This window comes from Lygodium microphyllum, chromosome 19 (genome assembly GCF_053477565.2).
Source record: "Lygodium microphyllum isolate KBCC chromosome 19, Lygodium_microphyllum_v1.1.10, whole genome shotgun sequence".
NCBI lineage: Eukaryota > Viridiplantae > Streptophyta > Polypodiopsida > Schizaeales > Lygodiaceae > Lygodium > Lygodium microphyllum.
This window is the reverse complement of record NC_141153.1, coordinates 19,612,439-19,628,386: the sequence shown is the minus strand read 5'-3', so window position 1 is coordinate 19,628,386 and position 15,948 is coordinate 19,612,439. Positions and strand designations below refer to the sequence as shown.

The 15,948-nt window shown below is 42.3% G+C and overlaps 1 protein-coding gene across 1 annotated transcript; it reads right to left on the bottom strand.

Annotated features, from left to right (window-relative positions):
- Positions 1–3,613: 3,613 nt before the first annotated feature.
- On the bottom strand, positions 3,614–6,726 carry LOC148019629 (uncharacterized). The gene is made up of 6 exons (XM_087699735.1): positions 6,293–6,726; positions 5,018–5,217; positions 4,780–4,920; positions 4,600–4,680; positions 4,246–4,370; positions 3,614–4,092 (listed from the first exon to the last, which is right to left on the bottom strand). The coding sequence occupies exons 1-6, from the start codon at positions 6,522–6,524 to the stop codon at positions 4,044–4,046; spliced, it is 828 nt and encodes a 275-aa protein (XP_087555861.1). The 5' UTR covers positions 6,525–6,726; the 3' UTR covers positions 3,614–4,043.
- Between the last annotated feature and the right edge of the window lie 9,222 nt (positions 6,727–15,948).

Genomic DNA, 15,948 nt, shown 5'->3' with positions numbered 1-15,948 from the left:
TAAAGACAACCTTGTGTAATGGACTGACAATGACAAAGACACTAAGTAAAAGTACAAAGCATCATGATATTGTATTCGTTCCATATATGAAAAAGTAGTAGTCAAGTACAATGCTTTATAGTTGCCAGGCAGGTAGTAGTTTCCCTTTCTGTGCCTATGGGATTTAGTCTGCCTGCATGTCCTAGGCCCAGAACTACCTCATACAAAGAGGCCACAGTGGGTGTGATTGCAAATATCTCAACACCCCTCCTCAATCACAACCAGAAAGTACAAAGTCTGTAGAGGCTTTAGTGAGAGCAACACCTGCAAAGTGTGGGCACACCATAAACATGGCAAAACACTAGAGGCTATCGCAAAAAAGGCTAAGTGTGGGTACCACAAACATGGTGGACATCCAGAGGCTCTAACAAGGGCCTCACAAAGTGTATAGAGGCTGTAGTACAAGGCTACATGAGGAGTTTACAAGCTTATGACAATAGCATTTTGGGCTAGGCAATACAAGGCTAAAAAAAAGTCAGTAAAAATTTGGGTCGAGGACTGTGAGGTCCTTGCGGTTTTCAGCATTTCTTTTTACATAGATCTTCAATTCATTGCAAGTCTTCTTGTCTTTCTTCTCTTCTTTATGGTCTTTTTTATCTTCTTTTTTATGGTGGACTTTGCTTGTATTAGTCTTCATGTCCATGTCCCCCTCAAGCAAAGGTATCATCATCTTTGAGGCAGCAGAAATGTCTTCAAAATATTCAAATAAATTTATCGATTGCTCTTCAAAACAAGTAAATCCATCCATCCCTACAAGCGGAATAAAAAAGTCTTCCATGTAGTTGAATTGAGCAACAAGAGTAATGTTACTCTTCATGAGAAGCATCTTCATAAAAGACTTGATTTTGGTCATTCCCATCATAGAAATCAACTTCAAATGACTGAGAATAACCAGCAATGAGTTGATCTTTGTATGTATCACAAGACACAAGCAATGGCAATGAAGTATCAAAAGATACTAGTTTGCAATTTGATGTTTGTTGCTTGAGTTTGACTTAATGATCTTCAAAAACTCTTCATAGCTTCCCTCCTTGCTGATTTGATGGTTGAATACTTGTTGAAAACTTTAGATTAGAGTGGCCTTGGCTTAGTTTAAGTGGCGGGAGAGAGAAAATGAAGGAAAAATGAGCTTGAAGGTAAGTGGCTATGTCTATCCTGTCAAAACAGAGACCAGCGAGTGGTAAATGAGCTCCCACGAGCTCCACAGGTCGAATCTACTCAAACCCTTTAAGATCAAGGACCCTCACTAATGGGTCTAACTCCCCCTAAGAGGGTTTGTACTCGTTTTGCCCGAGTTGAGAGATCTAAGCCTTCAAAGTGGTCAATGTCAAAATTACGCCCAGATTTGAAAAAATGCAAATGTCGAGTATGGTGTGCATCAATCTCCTTGATTTTTGTGCCAAGAAGTTGCGCCTTGACCTGAAGAACAACTCTCGAGGAGAAAACTCGAAGAGATATGACCTGGTTGATGAGATATGGCTACTCCAACAGAGGTAGGTAGATGCTGTCCACAGACACAGTTATGGCAAAAGAGGCAATGTTGAAGCTATAGTTGCCCGATCTCAATGATTGAGGTGCTGGGAAGGAGCTCTAAAAGTAGAGAAACACTTCTCCAAAAGGAAGTTCATAGAGATTTGGCCTATGGAGAGATATATGAAAGCTTCAAGCTGACAGAGTGCTGTTGGCTATGACTGCCATGGAAGCTTCATTGAAGGTAGGAATGCAAATGAAGTTGGAGATAGGGTCCAATACTCAAACTGAGCTGAGCTGAGATGAAAAGGAGTCGAGAGGAGTAAAAGGAAAGTTGGGCCATGCTCAGCTGAGCTCTAATACCATGTGAAAAGCACAGATCTAGAGCATGGCTATGGAAGATGGAAGATGAAGACAAGAATCATGTTAACATAGACAAGGAGAGACCAATTGTTACACAAGTGAATTAGGTTCCAAGATGGAAGCTTGGACTCATAAAGACAATCTTGTGTAATGGACTGACAATGACAAGAACACTAAGTGAAAGTACAAAGCATCATGATATTGTATTCATTCTATATATGAAAAAGTGATAGTCAAGTACAATGCTTTATAGTTGCTGGATAGGTAGTAGTTTCCCTTTCTGTGCCTATGGGATTCAGTCTGCTTGCATGTCCTAAGCCCAGAACTACCTCAAACAAAGAGGCCACAGTGGATGTGATTACAAAGATCTCAATAAGTAGATATGGTCGCATAATCAGCCCATGCATATGCAAAGGATCCTATCTATTAATTCAATCACTGGTTCTCTACCATTTCAGTTCAAATTCAATAGTTAGAGTACCTGATGAGGTAAGATGGTGTTTGGAAGACCTAAATGTGTGGGTACAGTAGATGGATTGCTCACAAGCTTGCACATCTCTAGAGTCCACTCCTCTAGATACAATTGTGGCGTGTTCCAAGCTCTTACAATTAGTCTTTCATGTGTGGTCCATCGAGCTTTTATAGCAAGTGCAAAAGGCACAAAATAGCTTTGTTGCATGCCACGATTATATCGTTAGCTTCCTGGTTGAGTGGTATGCAACCCATTTTTTAACCTAAGGATCTGGAAATGTCCTATGTCCTTGGATTTTTCGGTCTAATGCACTAGAGATGATTTAGAATATCTAGGGATAATAAATTTTTTAATTACTTCAAAAAGTAGAAGTAAGGAAATGAACTACCCTTTGGAGGCCTCTTCTAGCCTATCCCAATTAAAGGACAGCTATTCTAAATGCAAAATATTGGCCTATGATCGTTTATTGTATGTCGTTGAACTCCAAATGTAGGAGTGATAACAAATCTTTATTTTGGTCTAAAATCCAACTAGTATGATTAATCACCTTCCAAATACATTCTAGGTGACAAAAAGCTATCTAGTATGATTAATCACCTTCCAAATACATTCTAGGTGACAATTAATCACCTTCCAAATACATTCTAGGTGACAAAAAGCTATCTAAACAATAGACTACACTTAATGGTGCAAGTGAGACTAAGTGCGTGCATTGTTGCTACATAGATGGTCCTATATGCACACAATAGAGGGGATGAAAATGCAAAATTGTCTACTACCTCAATTGGAAGGTTCCAATCAAGGTGGTCATGCTATGTTCAAAGACCTTGCAAGTGCCACAAAATGCCTGTAATAGAGTAGTAACAAACTGATTCAAGTTGTACTCAAAGCTATTTTGTGGACCTTCCCTCGCCACATCCATCTCCTCGGTTAGTCTTTTAGAAGAATAGATTGACATAGAGCAATGCTTGATTGGAGAGATTGGTACATTTCCAACTTTCTCAAAGTTACATTAGCAACACCAAACAAGCTACGATTGCTCATGTATATCATCTAGAAAATAAGCCAATATTTAACACAATTTTTACATATTGTACGGCTGGCATTTGATTTCTTCCCAAGTATTTTACACAAAACCTAACAACACAAAATTGCTCCAATCACCAAGAATCTCTCAATCACCAAGAAAATCAAAGCCCGCTTGTCATATTTTATAAGTAGCTACATATAGATATCACCTCAGCGCAAAGAAACACAAAGTACTCAATATGGTGAAAAATTGTAGTTTTACTTCATTGCAGTCATACAACCAACATGGGAGTGAAAGATGGCCTTCAAAGCCCACTTCTAATATTTTATAATTGGCTAGGTATAGACACCACCCCAATGCAAAGAAACACAAGTACTCTATGTTGACAACTTGTATTTTCACTTCATCGCAGCCGTACAACTAACATTAATTTTGAGTTTACAACTGAATATAGGCCTTTTAAGTAGCAGTCATTTAGAAGAACTTCGTGCTAAAGATTAGAAGCATCTGAGCACACATCATGAGGAGATACAAACCAAGAGGATCACCTGGCTGACTACACCATGAACAGTGTGATAGTAGCCCCTTGCCCAAAGATACAAATTTACAAAAGCTGTGGCAGGAGATTTTTCCTCTACACAGGTAAGGCCAACCAGCTTTTGGATGGACCTAGACCACCCCTGTTGGCAAGCGCATAACAGATTCACCTTCTACCACACTGTTCAGAAAGAGATTGCATATCAGATGGCTAATAATCCAAGCTCATTAATCACACAGCAATAAGATTCATGGCACATGCAGAACTTATAATGACCTCATACCACATTTCAAAAAATGGTGTGTTCACAGGAGTGAACGAAAGACAACTCACCTTTTCACATAGTAATAGCAGAAATCTGCTAAAATAAACGTCTGGACGACTTCAGACAGTAGTACCATAGAGGGCCATAAGCCATAACCTAGGGCAGTCAACAATTGACCACGAGTGTCCAAAACCTGCAACAGACAATGACATTGATCAAAAAATAAGACCTGCAAATGTGCAACAAAAGCTGCAGTAGCAAGCCAAAAAGTGTCTTCAAAAAGTTGGAGCAACAGTCATCTTGAGTAGCAGTTCTGCCAATGCAAATTGAACATCGATGTCTAGCAGCAACTTGGATTCCAGGAAAACCAACCCACATGCATCCACAATAATAATGAGAAAATTAGAGGACAAAGTCCTTACCTGAAGGATCCAATGGGCACAACTCAAAAACCTTGCTACTCCCAAAGCAAACACATAGTGCGCTGTGAAGGGTTCGACCACCTATACATGCAAGGTAGTGAGATATAGAACACTTGATCTATTATGCAAAGCCAAATTAACAAGATGTAGAAAGCTAACAAGATGAGTGCACTTAGATACCCTTGTGTTCTGAATGACCCGAAGTTGAGGAACAACCGAAACAGCCTCCAAATAAACACAAAACGCCCAAAGAATCCTGTTCACGATATAATGTGTTGTTGAAGGGTGAATAAAGAACGCAAGAACAGCACAAGGAATAACCTGCAAGACAAATGAGATCAGATAAGACATTGCACAGTAGTTTTTTCCTCTAGAAACTAGCAGGCTTTTGTTCTTTGAAAGGGGCTTATTCCCATACCAGGAGATAGCTTGGGAAATTGTCCAAGTCAGAGAGGTAACTTGACTTCAGCTTGAACCTTATTGTGTAGATTACCCAGCCTGTTGTGATGAGGGTCGCTGTGTCTAAGAGCGTATGTATGTCATACTCCATAACAAAACTGCAGTACAGTCTAACTGCTAAAAAAAGGGCCGTCAATTCCTGTGATTTCAAGGACAACCCTGCAAGCACAAAAGAGAGTATCAGAACAAGGTCGATCGTGTACACTGACTACACAAATACACTTCAGTAAAATTCAAATCAACAAGAGAGCCACTTAGACTTGACTCGTTTACTTCATTCCTAACTAGGCCGTTATTCATGTTTGGTGCACTTCTGTAGTCTGTAAAGAGGATCATGGTCATGTTAACTGCAAAACATTTCGCCCCTGAAATATTTCTCTCTTGAAACATTGTGTTAGTATGGAATTTTTCTCCTGAGCATGTCCCAAGTGAAACACTAGATAGGGCACTGAAAACACACATATTCGGCAGCTTTTCTATAGCAAATCCCCCCCCCCTTGGGAGTGATATCGGTAGGGAAACACTGATTACTGAAACGTTTCATTAGTGAAATCTGTAGTGAAATGCATTTCACGTTACCATGATTGTAATATGTGACAGCACCTGACATCAGCACCCCAGAACAACACTTTCAATGAGTACTATAGCTGACAATGGCCCGAGACATGCTTTAACACAGGCCTGTGTATCACTTGTGAGACCTGTGCCTGACATGTTCCTTATAGAACAACTATAGAAATAATTTTTCCTACAAAACCTGTCAATTCTCTCTTTGAGATTTCGTGTCAGATTGCACGAGCTTTTTTGGCTTCTTCATCTTCCACGAGAGAAGAAAGAAGCAACTTTTGCACTCTGACATGAAATTGTATTGTGCCGATAGGAGAGTAATTATACCCATGGAGTGATCATCTCTAGAGGTGTTCGTAAGGAGGACTGCTTAATGAATGAGTGCAAATATCTATTTTCTTCAAGTTTCACTCTAGTGGACTGATAACCTCTCAGAGGTATTAATATGGATGGTCGTAGTATTTTCTGTGTGGGTAAAAGCGCATACATCTATTTGCATCACATACAAGTGCCTTATGTAGCAGGATACGAGCTGATCTCTCGATCTAATTCAGAAGCTCTATCACAAGCTCCAAAAATTTTCTTGATGCAATCATCTATGAAAATACAAACAAGCACACAGGCAGAATTCCAGAGAAATTTGCAATGAAAATCGTGATGATCGTACCGGCGCATGTCTTCTCTTTTGTCAATTTACGGACAAGGACCGCGATTCCAAGGGCATGGATGGCCTCTGCTGCGATGAAGAGGTTGTCGTGGTCCTGCACGAGCGCGCGGATGAAGATGAGCGCGAAGATGGCCGCGAGCACTGCGAGGAAGGACTTGACCTTCACCGGCTGGCGCTTGAACCACAGAGACAGAATGCGCAGGGGGTTGTGGGAACGACGGCCGAAAGCCATAGCTGCTCCTGATGCTCGGTGAAGGAAGGACACGAGAACGACGAACTACTTGCCTGCTGCAGAGACAAACAGAGAGAGAGAGAGACAGGGACACAGACACAGACACAAAGAGAGAGAGAGAGAGAGAGAGAGAGAGACAGGGACACAGACACAGACACGACACAAAGAGAGAGAGAGAGAGAGAGAGAGGCTTTACTACGGCGAAAAAAAACAGAGGTGCGATATGAACCAAAGAGCGTAAAACAACAGAGAAAATTAACTCGGTCGGCCTCCAATTTGACCGCCCACATGGTCCTTTTGCCCAAATCTTTGCTAGAGAGTGAGAGAGTCTCTCTGTGTGAGGGGGCGCACATGTGCACGTGTACTGTTTTTTGGGTCCAAGAGAATGTAAGGGCTTTGTAGGTATGCATGGCATTGCTACCAGAAACACTTTATGTAGACAATAACAGTAAAGCCTTGCTTGATTTTTACTCTACGTGCAATTCTTTATGTTTAGTGGTGAATCTTCATTGTTTGACATCACAAGGGTGTAGTTGTGAGATATGCTTATGTTATACCATTTTTTTCATTGAATAATACAAGAGCACACATTTCTTTCACATATTGTGTTACATTTTTGTGCCATGTCGAGTGAGTGATTGAGTGCAGGTGCATTACACTTGGTATCAGAGCAACTCTAGCACAGAGGATACTAGCTTGAGAGGAGAGTAGACTCACAGACACGAAGGATGTGAAAGGTGAGAAGGATCGAAGCTTGCACTCGAGAGCTATGGTGGGAGAGCAAGAGCAAGAAAGAGAGAGACAAGAAATGGGAACTCCAACAGTCACAATGTGTGACCAGGTCTTCCTTTATTAAAACTGTCACTAAAAGAATAAAGAATAAAGTGACGGTGACGGGCGCTCGTCACTTGCAGTGTACAGTGGCAGTGACTGTCAATATAGTAATACACGGGCGGCTAGGTGGAGGTGCCTTTATCCCCAACCTCCCACTTAAAGGCGAATCTGCCCTAGTGAGGAGTGAAAAGAAAAAGAAAAAAAAAGACAGTACAACATGTACATATGTACAACAGGATGAGGAAAGACGTCATCTCATCCCACGTCCATCAACCTCCTGAGAAAGGCAAAGCGCTCTGTAGAGAGGCTTTTTGTGAGCAGATCCGCAGGATTCTAGTACATAGTTAGAAGTCTACTCCATGTGTCTTCTTTGTTGATGATAGGAGTAGATAAGGATGGGAGGGTCGTATGAAGTGATACCTCACCTCAATGTGTTTCGTCTTCGCATAGAAGACCGGATTCTTGGCTAACTAAATAGCACTCATAGAATCCGAATGCAGTGTAAGGGTAGCATCAATACCAAGGTCAGCAACCAAACGACCCAACCAAATGGCCTCCTTGCAAGCCTCAGTGGCTGCAACATACTCGGTCTCTGTAGTAGAAAGGGCCGTGCATTTCTGCACCCTGGACATCCAAGAAACAACACCTCTAGCATAGGTGAATATATAGCCAGAAATAGACTTCCTACTATCTGCATGTCCTGCATAATCAGAGTCAGTGTACCCCACGACTCATGTATCCTATGGCTGCCATAGCATATGCACATATCTACAGTGTCCTTCAGGTACCTCATGATACCCTTCACGGCATCCCAATGCTTCTTACCAGGTGTAACCATATAGCGTGCCACAACACCAACTGCAAAGGCAATATCTAGACGAGTGGCGATCATGGCATACATAAGACTACCCACTGCGGATGCATAGGGAATCTTGGCCATCTCGGCCCTCTGCTCATTTTTCTGCAGATAATCAGCCTGTGATACCTTCACATAAGAAGGCAATGGACAGCCAATAGGCTTTACGTCCTGCATGCGAAAGCGCTCAAGGACTTTATAAATGTACTCCCTCTGTGATGACAAGTAGAGGAGTCCCTGATGCATGTCGCATCTAATGCGCATACCAAGCATGTGAGCGGTCTGTCTCAGATCTTTCATCTCAAAGTTCTTCTTGAGCTGAGCCTTAAGAGCATCTAGCCCATCATGAGCTTTCCCTGCTATCAACATATCATCCACATAGAGTACCAAAATCAATAAAGAACCATCACGGGCTTTCTTCGTATAAAGACACGGATCCATAGCACTCCTGCTGTAGCCCTGTGACTACATAAAGGCATCAAACTTATGATACCACTCCCTAGGTGCCTGCTTTAAGCCATAGAGACTTTTCTTCAATTTGCACACTAGGTGCTCCCTGCCAGGTTCTGCAAAACCCTTAGGCTGCTCCATATAAATCTCATCATGCAAGTCCCCATGTAAGGAAGTCATCTTGACATCCATCTGGTATAAATCCAAGTCAAGCTAAGCAACTAAAGCCAAGACTAAGTACAAGGTGGTCATCTTAACCACAGGAGAAAAGACCCCATCAAAGTCCACACCATGCTCCTGCTTAAAACCCTTTGCTACCAATCTAGCCTTGTATGTCGACTTGGGGTGTCCAGGGGTACTTTTCAGCTCGTACATCCACTTGCATAGCAAAGCCTTCTTGCCCGTAGGCAAGGAAACCAAATCCCAAGTGTCATTCTTATGTAAGGAGTCTATCTAAGACTGCATAGCCCTCTCCCAGGAGTGACTGTCACCCCTGCGCATAGCCTCATCATAAGTGAAAGGCTCTCCTACATCTATAACCAAGACATAATACATTGATGGCTGAAATCTATCAAGTGGACGTCTATCTCTAGTAGATCGTCTCACGGCAGGCTCTACTGCCTACCCAGCTACCTGTCCAATACCCTGACCATGAGCATCTATTGCTGTTGTAGGCTGTCCAACTAGCTATGCGGAAGCTCTTGGCTCCTCCTGAAATATGACCCTGCGGATCTCAACTCTCTCAAGCTACCTATGCATCTTGTCTTCATGGAAGACTACATCATGACTACGGATGACTTTCCGCACCTACGGATCCCAGAGACGGTAACCCATCTCACCTGCATCCCCATAACCAAGGAAAATACATTTGACACTCTTAGGATCCAGCTTACTTCTCTTATCCCTAGGCACATGGCAAAATGCCTCACATCCAAAGACACGAAGATGCGCATAAGAGGGAGGTTTTCCAATCCATGCCTCCTCTACAACCTAGGAATCCAAACCACTAAAAGGTGATATGTTTATGACATGCACAGCTATATTAACTGCCTCAGCCCAAAAGCTCTGTGGTAGGCCTGCATGGCTAAGCATACTGCGTACATGCTTCTGGATGGTTCTATTCATCCGTTCAGCCAAACTATTCTGCGGAGGGGGGGGTATAGGGGGTGGTCAACTTACGCTTAATACCCCTCTCATCACATAACTACTCAAAAGCACGTGAGACATACTCACCCCCATTATCTATCCTTAGGCATTTTAGCCGATACCTAGGCTGGTTCTCAACCAATGCAAGCCATCTCTGAAACACAGCCAAGACATCGGATTTCAGCTTAATGGGATAAGCCCAAACTTTCTGTGAAAAATCATCTATGAAAGTAACAAAATACTTTGCACCACTCATAGACTAACAAGGCATGGGCCCACAGACATTCGAATGTACCAATGCCAAGGGCTCACTCATGCGTGGCCTACCAGACTTCTTATGCGTAGACCTAGTCTACCTACCATAAAGAAAATGCTCACATGAATCAAAACATGCATAATCAAGGGACGGTAAGTACTGCAAACCAGAAAGCATTTTCATTCCTTTCAAAGACATATGGCCCAAACGGGCATGCCAAAAAGATACATGTGGGATAGAATCCACAGACAAAACATGATCAAGGGAAGAAGCAGATACAATCAAGGAATAGAGGCTGCCAGCCTTGGCACCTCTCACAATCACAAGTCTGCCACGAGTAATCTTCCATGCAGAGTCTCCAAAAGATACATGATAACCTGCGTCATCAAGCTGTCCAGTTGACAGGAGACTACGTGTCAAAGCAGGTACATGACATACATCCTGCATAATAAAACTGTTGCCAAAAGGAAACTACAGCCTAACATTACCAATGCCCACAATATCAAGAGAGCTGTCATCACCCAAGTGCACAGAACCCGAAACAGTACGATATGAATGAAACCACTCTTAGCAAGGTGTCACATGAAAGGACGCACCTGAGTCCAAGAGCCAACACTGTGCATACATAGAGTGTATCTCTGTCATCTATGAAGCACTAGAAGAAGCTGCAAGGATATCATCATCATCATCAACATCCTCAAGTTGCATAACATTGATCTCTTTAATTTTAATACTGGACTTTGTAAGCACTATGCTGCGATCAGAAGACTTATCCTGCACTTTGTCTTTCCCCTTATCTTTGCGCCTTTCATTGCGCAGTTCATGGCATTGTAGCCTAATATGGCCCTTTTTTCCACAATGGTGACAAGTAACATCTACATTCCTGCCACGAGATTTGCTATGTGACTTCCCACAAGACTTGGACCGAGATTTCTGAGAATCCCGTCCACCGCCACTACCACTGCCATGGCTTTCCATACCCATCATTCCTACCTCTAACTGTCATAGCATGCGACACATGAGAGGCATCCAAATTCTTACGATTAACCTCTTCCTGCAGAAGAGCACTCTCAACATTAGATAATTTCAAGGTAGCAGTAGAGGCACATAATGCAGTGCGGAATACATCCCATGACTCATTAAGAGTACCAAGCAAGAAAAGAGGAGTGACATCCTCTACAAAAGTGATGTTCTGCGAAGTCAAGTTCTTGAGTATAGCATGGAACTGGCTCAAGTGAGCAGACATAGTCACATTCTCCTTCATGCGCAGATCCATAAGCTGCTTCAGCCAATACATCTGACTCGTTGGACTTTTCTTGTCATAGAGATTCTTGATTTTATCCCACAACTACCATGCACTCTGTTCTTCCTCAAAAACATTGTAATGAACCTATTCTGTGAGAGATAATACAATAGTGGACTTGCATAACTCATCAAGCTCAAGCCATTTCTCATCTAGCATAGTTGCATGTGGATGTCCGCTCAACTCAATGGTTTGATTTGCGATTTCTGTACAAACATCTGCCAAATCTGGCTCTTCCAATAAGAGTAATTCGTACCATCAAGCTTAGTGATGTTGAAAATAGCATAAATAATCAGTGTACGAACTTGCCATAATGCAGGCTGGAAGATTGTAGATAGTTCAAAACTGCTTGTTGTTTACTGCAGAAAATGACAAAAAAATCACCAAAATCGAGAGAAAATGGAGAGAAAAGTGTGACCAATGCTATTGTCCACTAAGTACTAGTGAAAGTACATCATTTCAGAATATTTTAGCATGAAAAATCCATGTCAATCTGAAGTTATATGCTTGTTGTAATAAATGACAGCAAGGTACTGTGAGAAGCAATTGCTGACCAAATCACTGCACCAAGTCAAGAAATGATAGCCAAGACATGACCAGCCATAAACGGGCATAAATCAGCACCAAACAATCATCAAGACCCTGAGCAAACACCCAAACATGTCACCAAAGCATCCATCAGTGATGAGTAGGCATACCCCCTGGACAATAGGGCAAAGTATACATAACACTGGCAAGACCTAACACCAATAGGTGTATGCTCACAAAAGTGCAAAGCCCAAGCTCAGGTCAAAAGCAACTCCAAGATATCAATGCATGAACCATGCAACATTTAAGTGTAAGAGATCCCAAAGTGTCAAGTATCTGCAAAATGCTCTAAATAGCATAAACCTCATGCTCAATGTCGGTCAAGCATACAAGATGCTCCCACTGGCACAAAAAGGCAGATAAACGAGCTCAACAGCTCAAGCAAACCAAGTAAAAGTACCAAAGATAGGTAACCAAGACAATGCCTCAATAGCATCCAAGGTCGTAATGGAAAAAGCCAAGTCGTAACAGAAAAATCCAAGTCAATGTCCAACTGCTCAAGGGAATACTCAAATGAATGTTGAGACGAGCTCAAACAACTGCCATCCACATCCAAAGCATAAAGCATTCACCAAGACATCATAACCCATACTGGGTAGCCTAGGCATAAACCATGTCATAGATGAAATGCCAGGTGCAAAGAAGTGAGAGTCAAACCCAAATCGAGCTCTAATCTCAACTCAAAAGCATTCCGGAGCATAAACAAGACATGTGGCATAGTCCAAATACATCATGATATCATACCGAGTAGCCGGGAGCACCCTGTGACCAATAGGCATAACCCAACTGTAGCATAAATAGCTTTAGCCCTGAAGTTTCCAGCAGCATATAACCTATGTAAACTGAGCAAATCAGTGCTCAATCCAAGCTCAAATCCATAGGCACCAACCGGGCATAATCGGGAATCAAATGCCAAGACCCGTAAGCATAAAATTAAAGTAACAGGTGGCTGCCCTATTTTGGACAGATCTGGGATTGTTCAAAACAGACAATGGTTGAGCTAAATCAGCTCCAAAAGCGTCTCACATAAGAGGCATAACATCCACAAGTGATCCGGTATCAATAGACATCAATAGAAGCATCACATAAGCCATAGGCATACAAATACATGCTGTCTCAGACCTGAAATTTGTTGTATAATATTCTATCATCAAAATTTGGCCAATTCGATATTACCATCGCATCCGAAGCATGCCAAAATCCCAACTTAGACTCTTACCTTGCCTGAATTGGGTTCCGAATGCCTGCGATATAACAAAAAAAGTGATTTTTGGGTCAGATTTTGAAACATGCGTAAAAAAAACGTGAGCTGGATGGGGGGGTTGCTGTCCCACGTGTCAACAATGGGGCCCAAAGGGGGCACAAATGGGGGCCAAAGAATGCCAACACCAAGCCTCATCAAGCCTTGATAGGTTGGAAGCAAGATCCAAGAGAAGGAAGCTCCAAGAGGTGTGAGCTATGGCTGCCCACAACCTATGAAAACCCTGTTTACCTAGACCTGTGGACTGAGATAAATCTCTGAAATAATGAAGCAATACCTCAATGTCAATGCCCTGATGGTGCCTTAATAGGCCAGAAAGAAGCTCGAGAAGTCGAGGAGTGACGGGAGCTCAAGAGAATGGGCTATGGCTGCCAGGAAGGAGACCCAATGCGAGTGGGGAGTCAATGGGAAGCTGAGAATGCCACGAGCCAAGCTCAAGAGTCGGAAGCCGTGCTCTGATACCAGTTGAAAGGTAGTCACAATGTGTGACCGGGCCTTCCTTTATTCAAACTGTCACTAAAAGAATAAACAAAAAAGTGATGGTGACAGGCCCCCACCACCTGCAGTGTGCAGTGGCAGTGACTGTTAGTGTAGTAATACACGGGCGGCTAGGCGGAGGTGCCTTTACCCCCAATAGGAGGTCCTACCATAATACATCATGCAACACGATGTGACGAACCCCAGCATGACCCAACAAAGGGAGAGGATGAGCTCCACCTAGATCTTGAAATACATCTACCCTGATAACCCAAAGAAGAAGAGAAAGGCAAGGATTAGCTCAGCTTAGATCTTGGAATACTTCGACCCCAACAACCAACCCACCCCACAAAGTTCAATGATAATAAATTAGAAAGAGAATTGAAGAAAAGAATCATAAAAAAGGAACATCAAGGAAAAGATGAGATAAGAAAAGAGATAGAAGAATAAGTAGAGTTAATTGGGAAGAAGTTATAAGAGAAAGAAAACATAAAGCAAAATAGGAAGAAGTAGGTAAAAGAAAATAAGAAGAAGAAAGTTAGGAAGAAGAATGAGCAAGTAGAAAAAAGCAGAGGAGCCAACCTAGGAAAAAAATTATGGAGAGCTAGAAAGCCTTAGGAAGAAGATAGGCTAGAATAAGAAGAGCAGGAAAAGTTAGACCTGGGCATCAAGGCCAACCAAGAAAAGATAGAAGATGAGTTAGACTTATATAAGAAAGAGAAGAAAGAAGAGGAACCAAAGATAGATCTAGTCAACGAAGGCTGAAAAGACGAAGGAAAGAGAGAGAAGAAGAGAACAAGCATGAGAAGAAGAAGAATGCGAAACTAAACACCAAGAAATGTAGGCAAGCCACTAGAGCCAAGTTGAGAGAGAAGAATGCGGATGCCTTCAAAACTGCCAAAAGCTAAACTCATAGCTAAGGATGAAGCAACCCCAACTTGCCATCCAAGGCCACATTCCATCCCACAAAAATTAGATCCAAGTAGGAACTTGTAATGTGTCCACCCTATCGGTTGTTCAAGCAAGTTTTTCGGTCCACGAATCTAAACGACGATGTCGACACTCCCATGGAATGTTACGTGGTTCGTCGCCTAGTGTTTCTCGAGTTCGCCTTGCAATGGAATGTTTGCGGCTAAGAACCCACTGGGATTGACCTAAAATTTGGGTTCCTAGTTGTCAAGGTCTCCTGACGGCATTCTGGCATCGAGTCTTGGACATCCTACTTTACGCAAAGATATCCAAGCTAAAGTAGACCCATGCTGCACTTGGTTCAAAGAGAATGGGAAACAAGAAGGATGCCTCGCTTAACCTCTCTACGCGTAGAGTATAGTCCCATTCCGGTCCCCTAAAATGACATGAATCAAGGTTTTAACCTAATAATTTCTAAGGATCAGACGTCAGTAAAATCTTGTGAGAAACCTCCCAGTTCTCAGGGACCGCACTGCCATAGGACGAACCCATTGGGGGTTCCGCCCACCAGCTTGTAGGTTAGTTGGAGCTTGTAGGCGGCTTGTAGGTGTGACATTTAAAATTAGCTTCTTTAATTAAAGCTTTTAGGAAATATGGTTCATTCGTATAACTTATAGCACCGACATGAAAACAGAGCAAGCAACCCTTTTAACAAACAAGTTCCTTAACTTATCTTCAAGTTAATCTTTGTCTCCTTCCCATATAGGATAAATTATATGTCCCTTCTGCCCTGCAGAAGTAACTGGTCCAAATCACATGACACCACAATTTTCATTATTTATCTAGAATAGGATCTTCCAACGCCATAGACGTTGGGGCCATGGAGGTCTTCAACTCCATTCCAAACTTTGCAAGGGGTGTCCAGAGCTCCACCTAACCTACAAGCTGCCTAGGAGTGAAACATTAATCCCGTGGTTGGTCTTTTCACCACTTGACCTTCGGCCCATGAATCAAGCAATGCCTTTTTCATTTTTATCTGCGGTACAATCATGGAGGTGATCCACCCGTGCAAAGAACCTTTTCTTAATTAAATCATTTAAGAATCAAGCACAGACAAGGTAGTCAACCCTAATATCATCTTCCAAGAAAACATTCCTTTATTCCCATGGCAATTTGTCATCACAGACCCCCCGCCATGAATTGACCATCAATCACAAGCACTTGGAATAATTGTCCAAACAATAATCCAACAATTAGTTGAATGTAAAAGCATTTAGGATGTTGCTTGATCAACCAACAAAACCAATTGTATTTTTCCAAACATTGCAAGAATAGACGCGACAA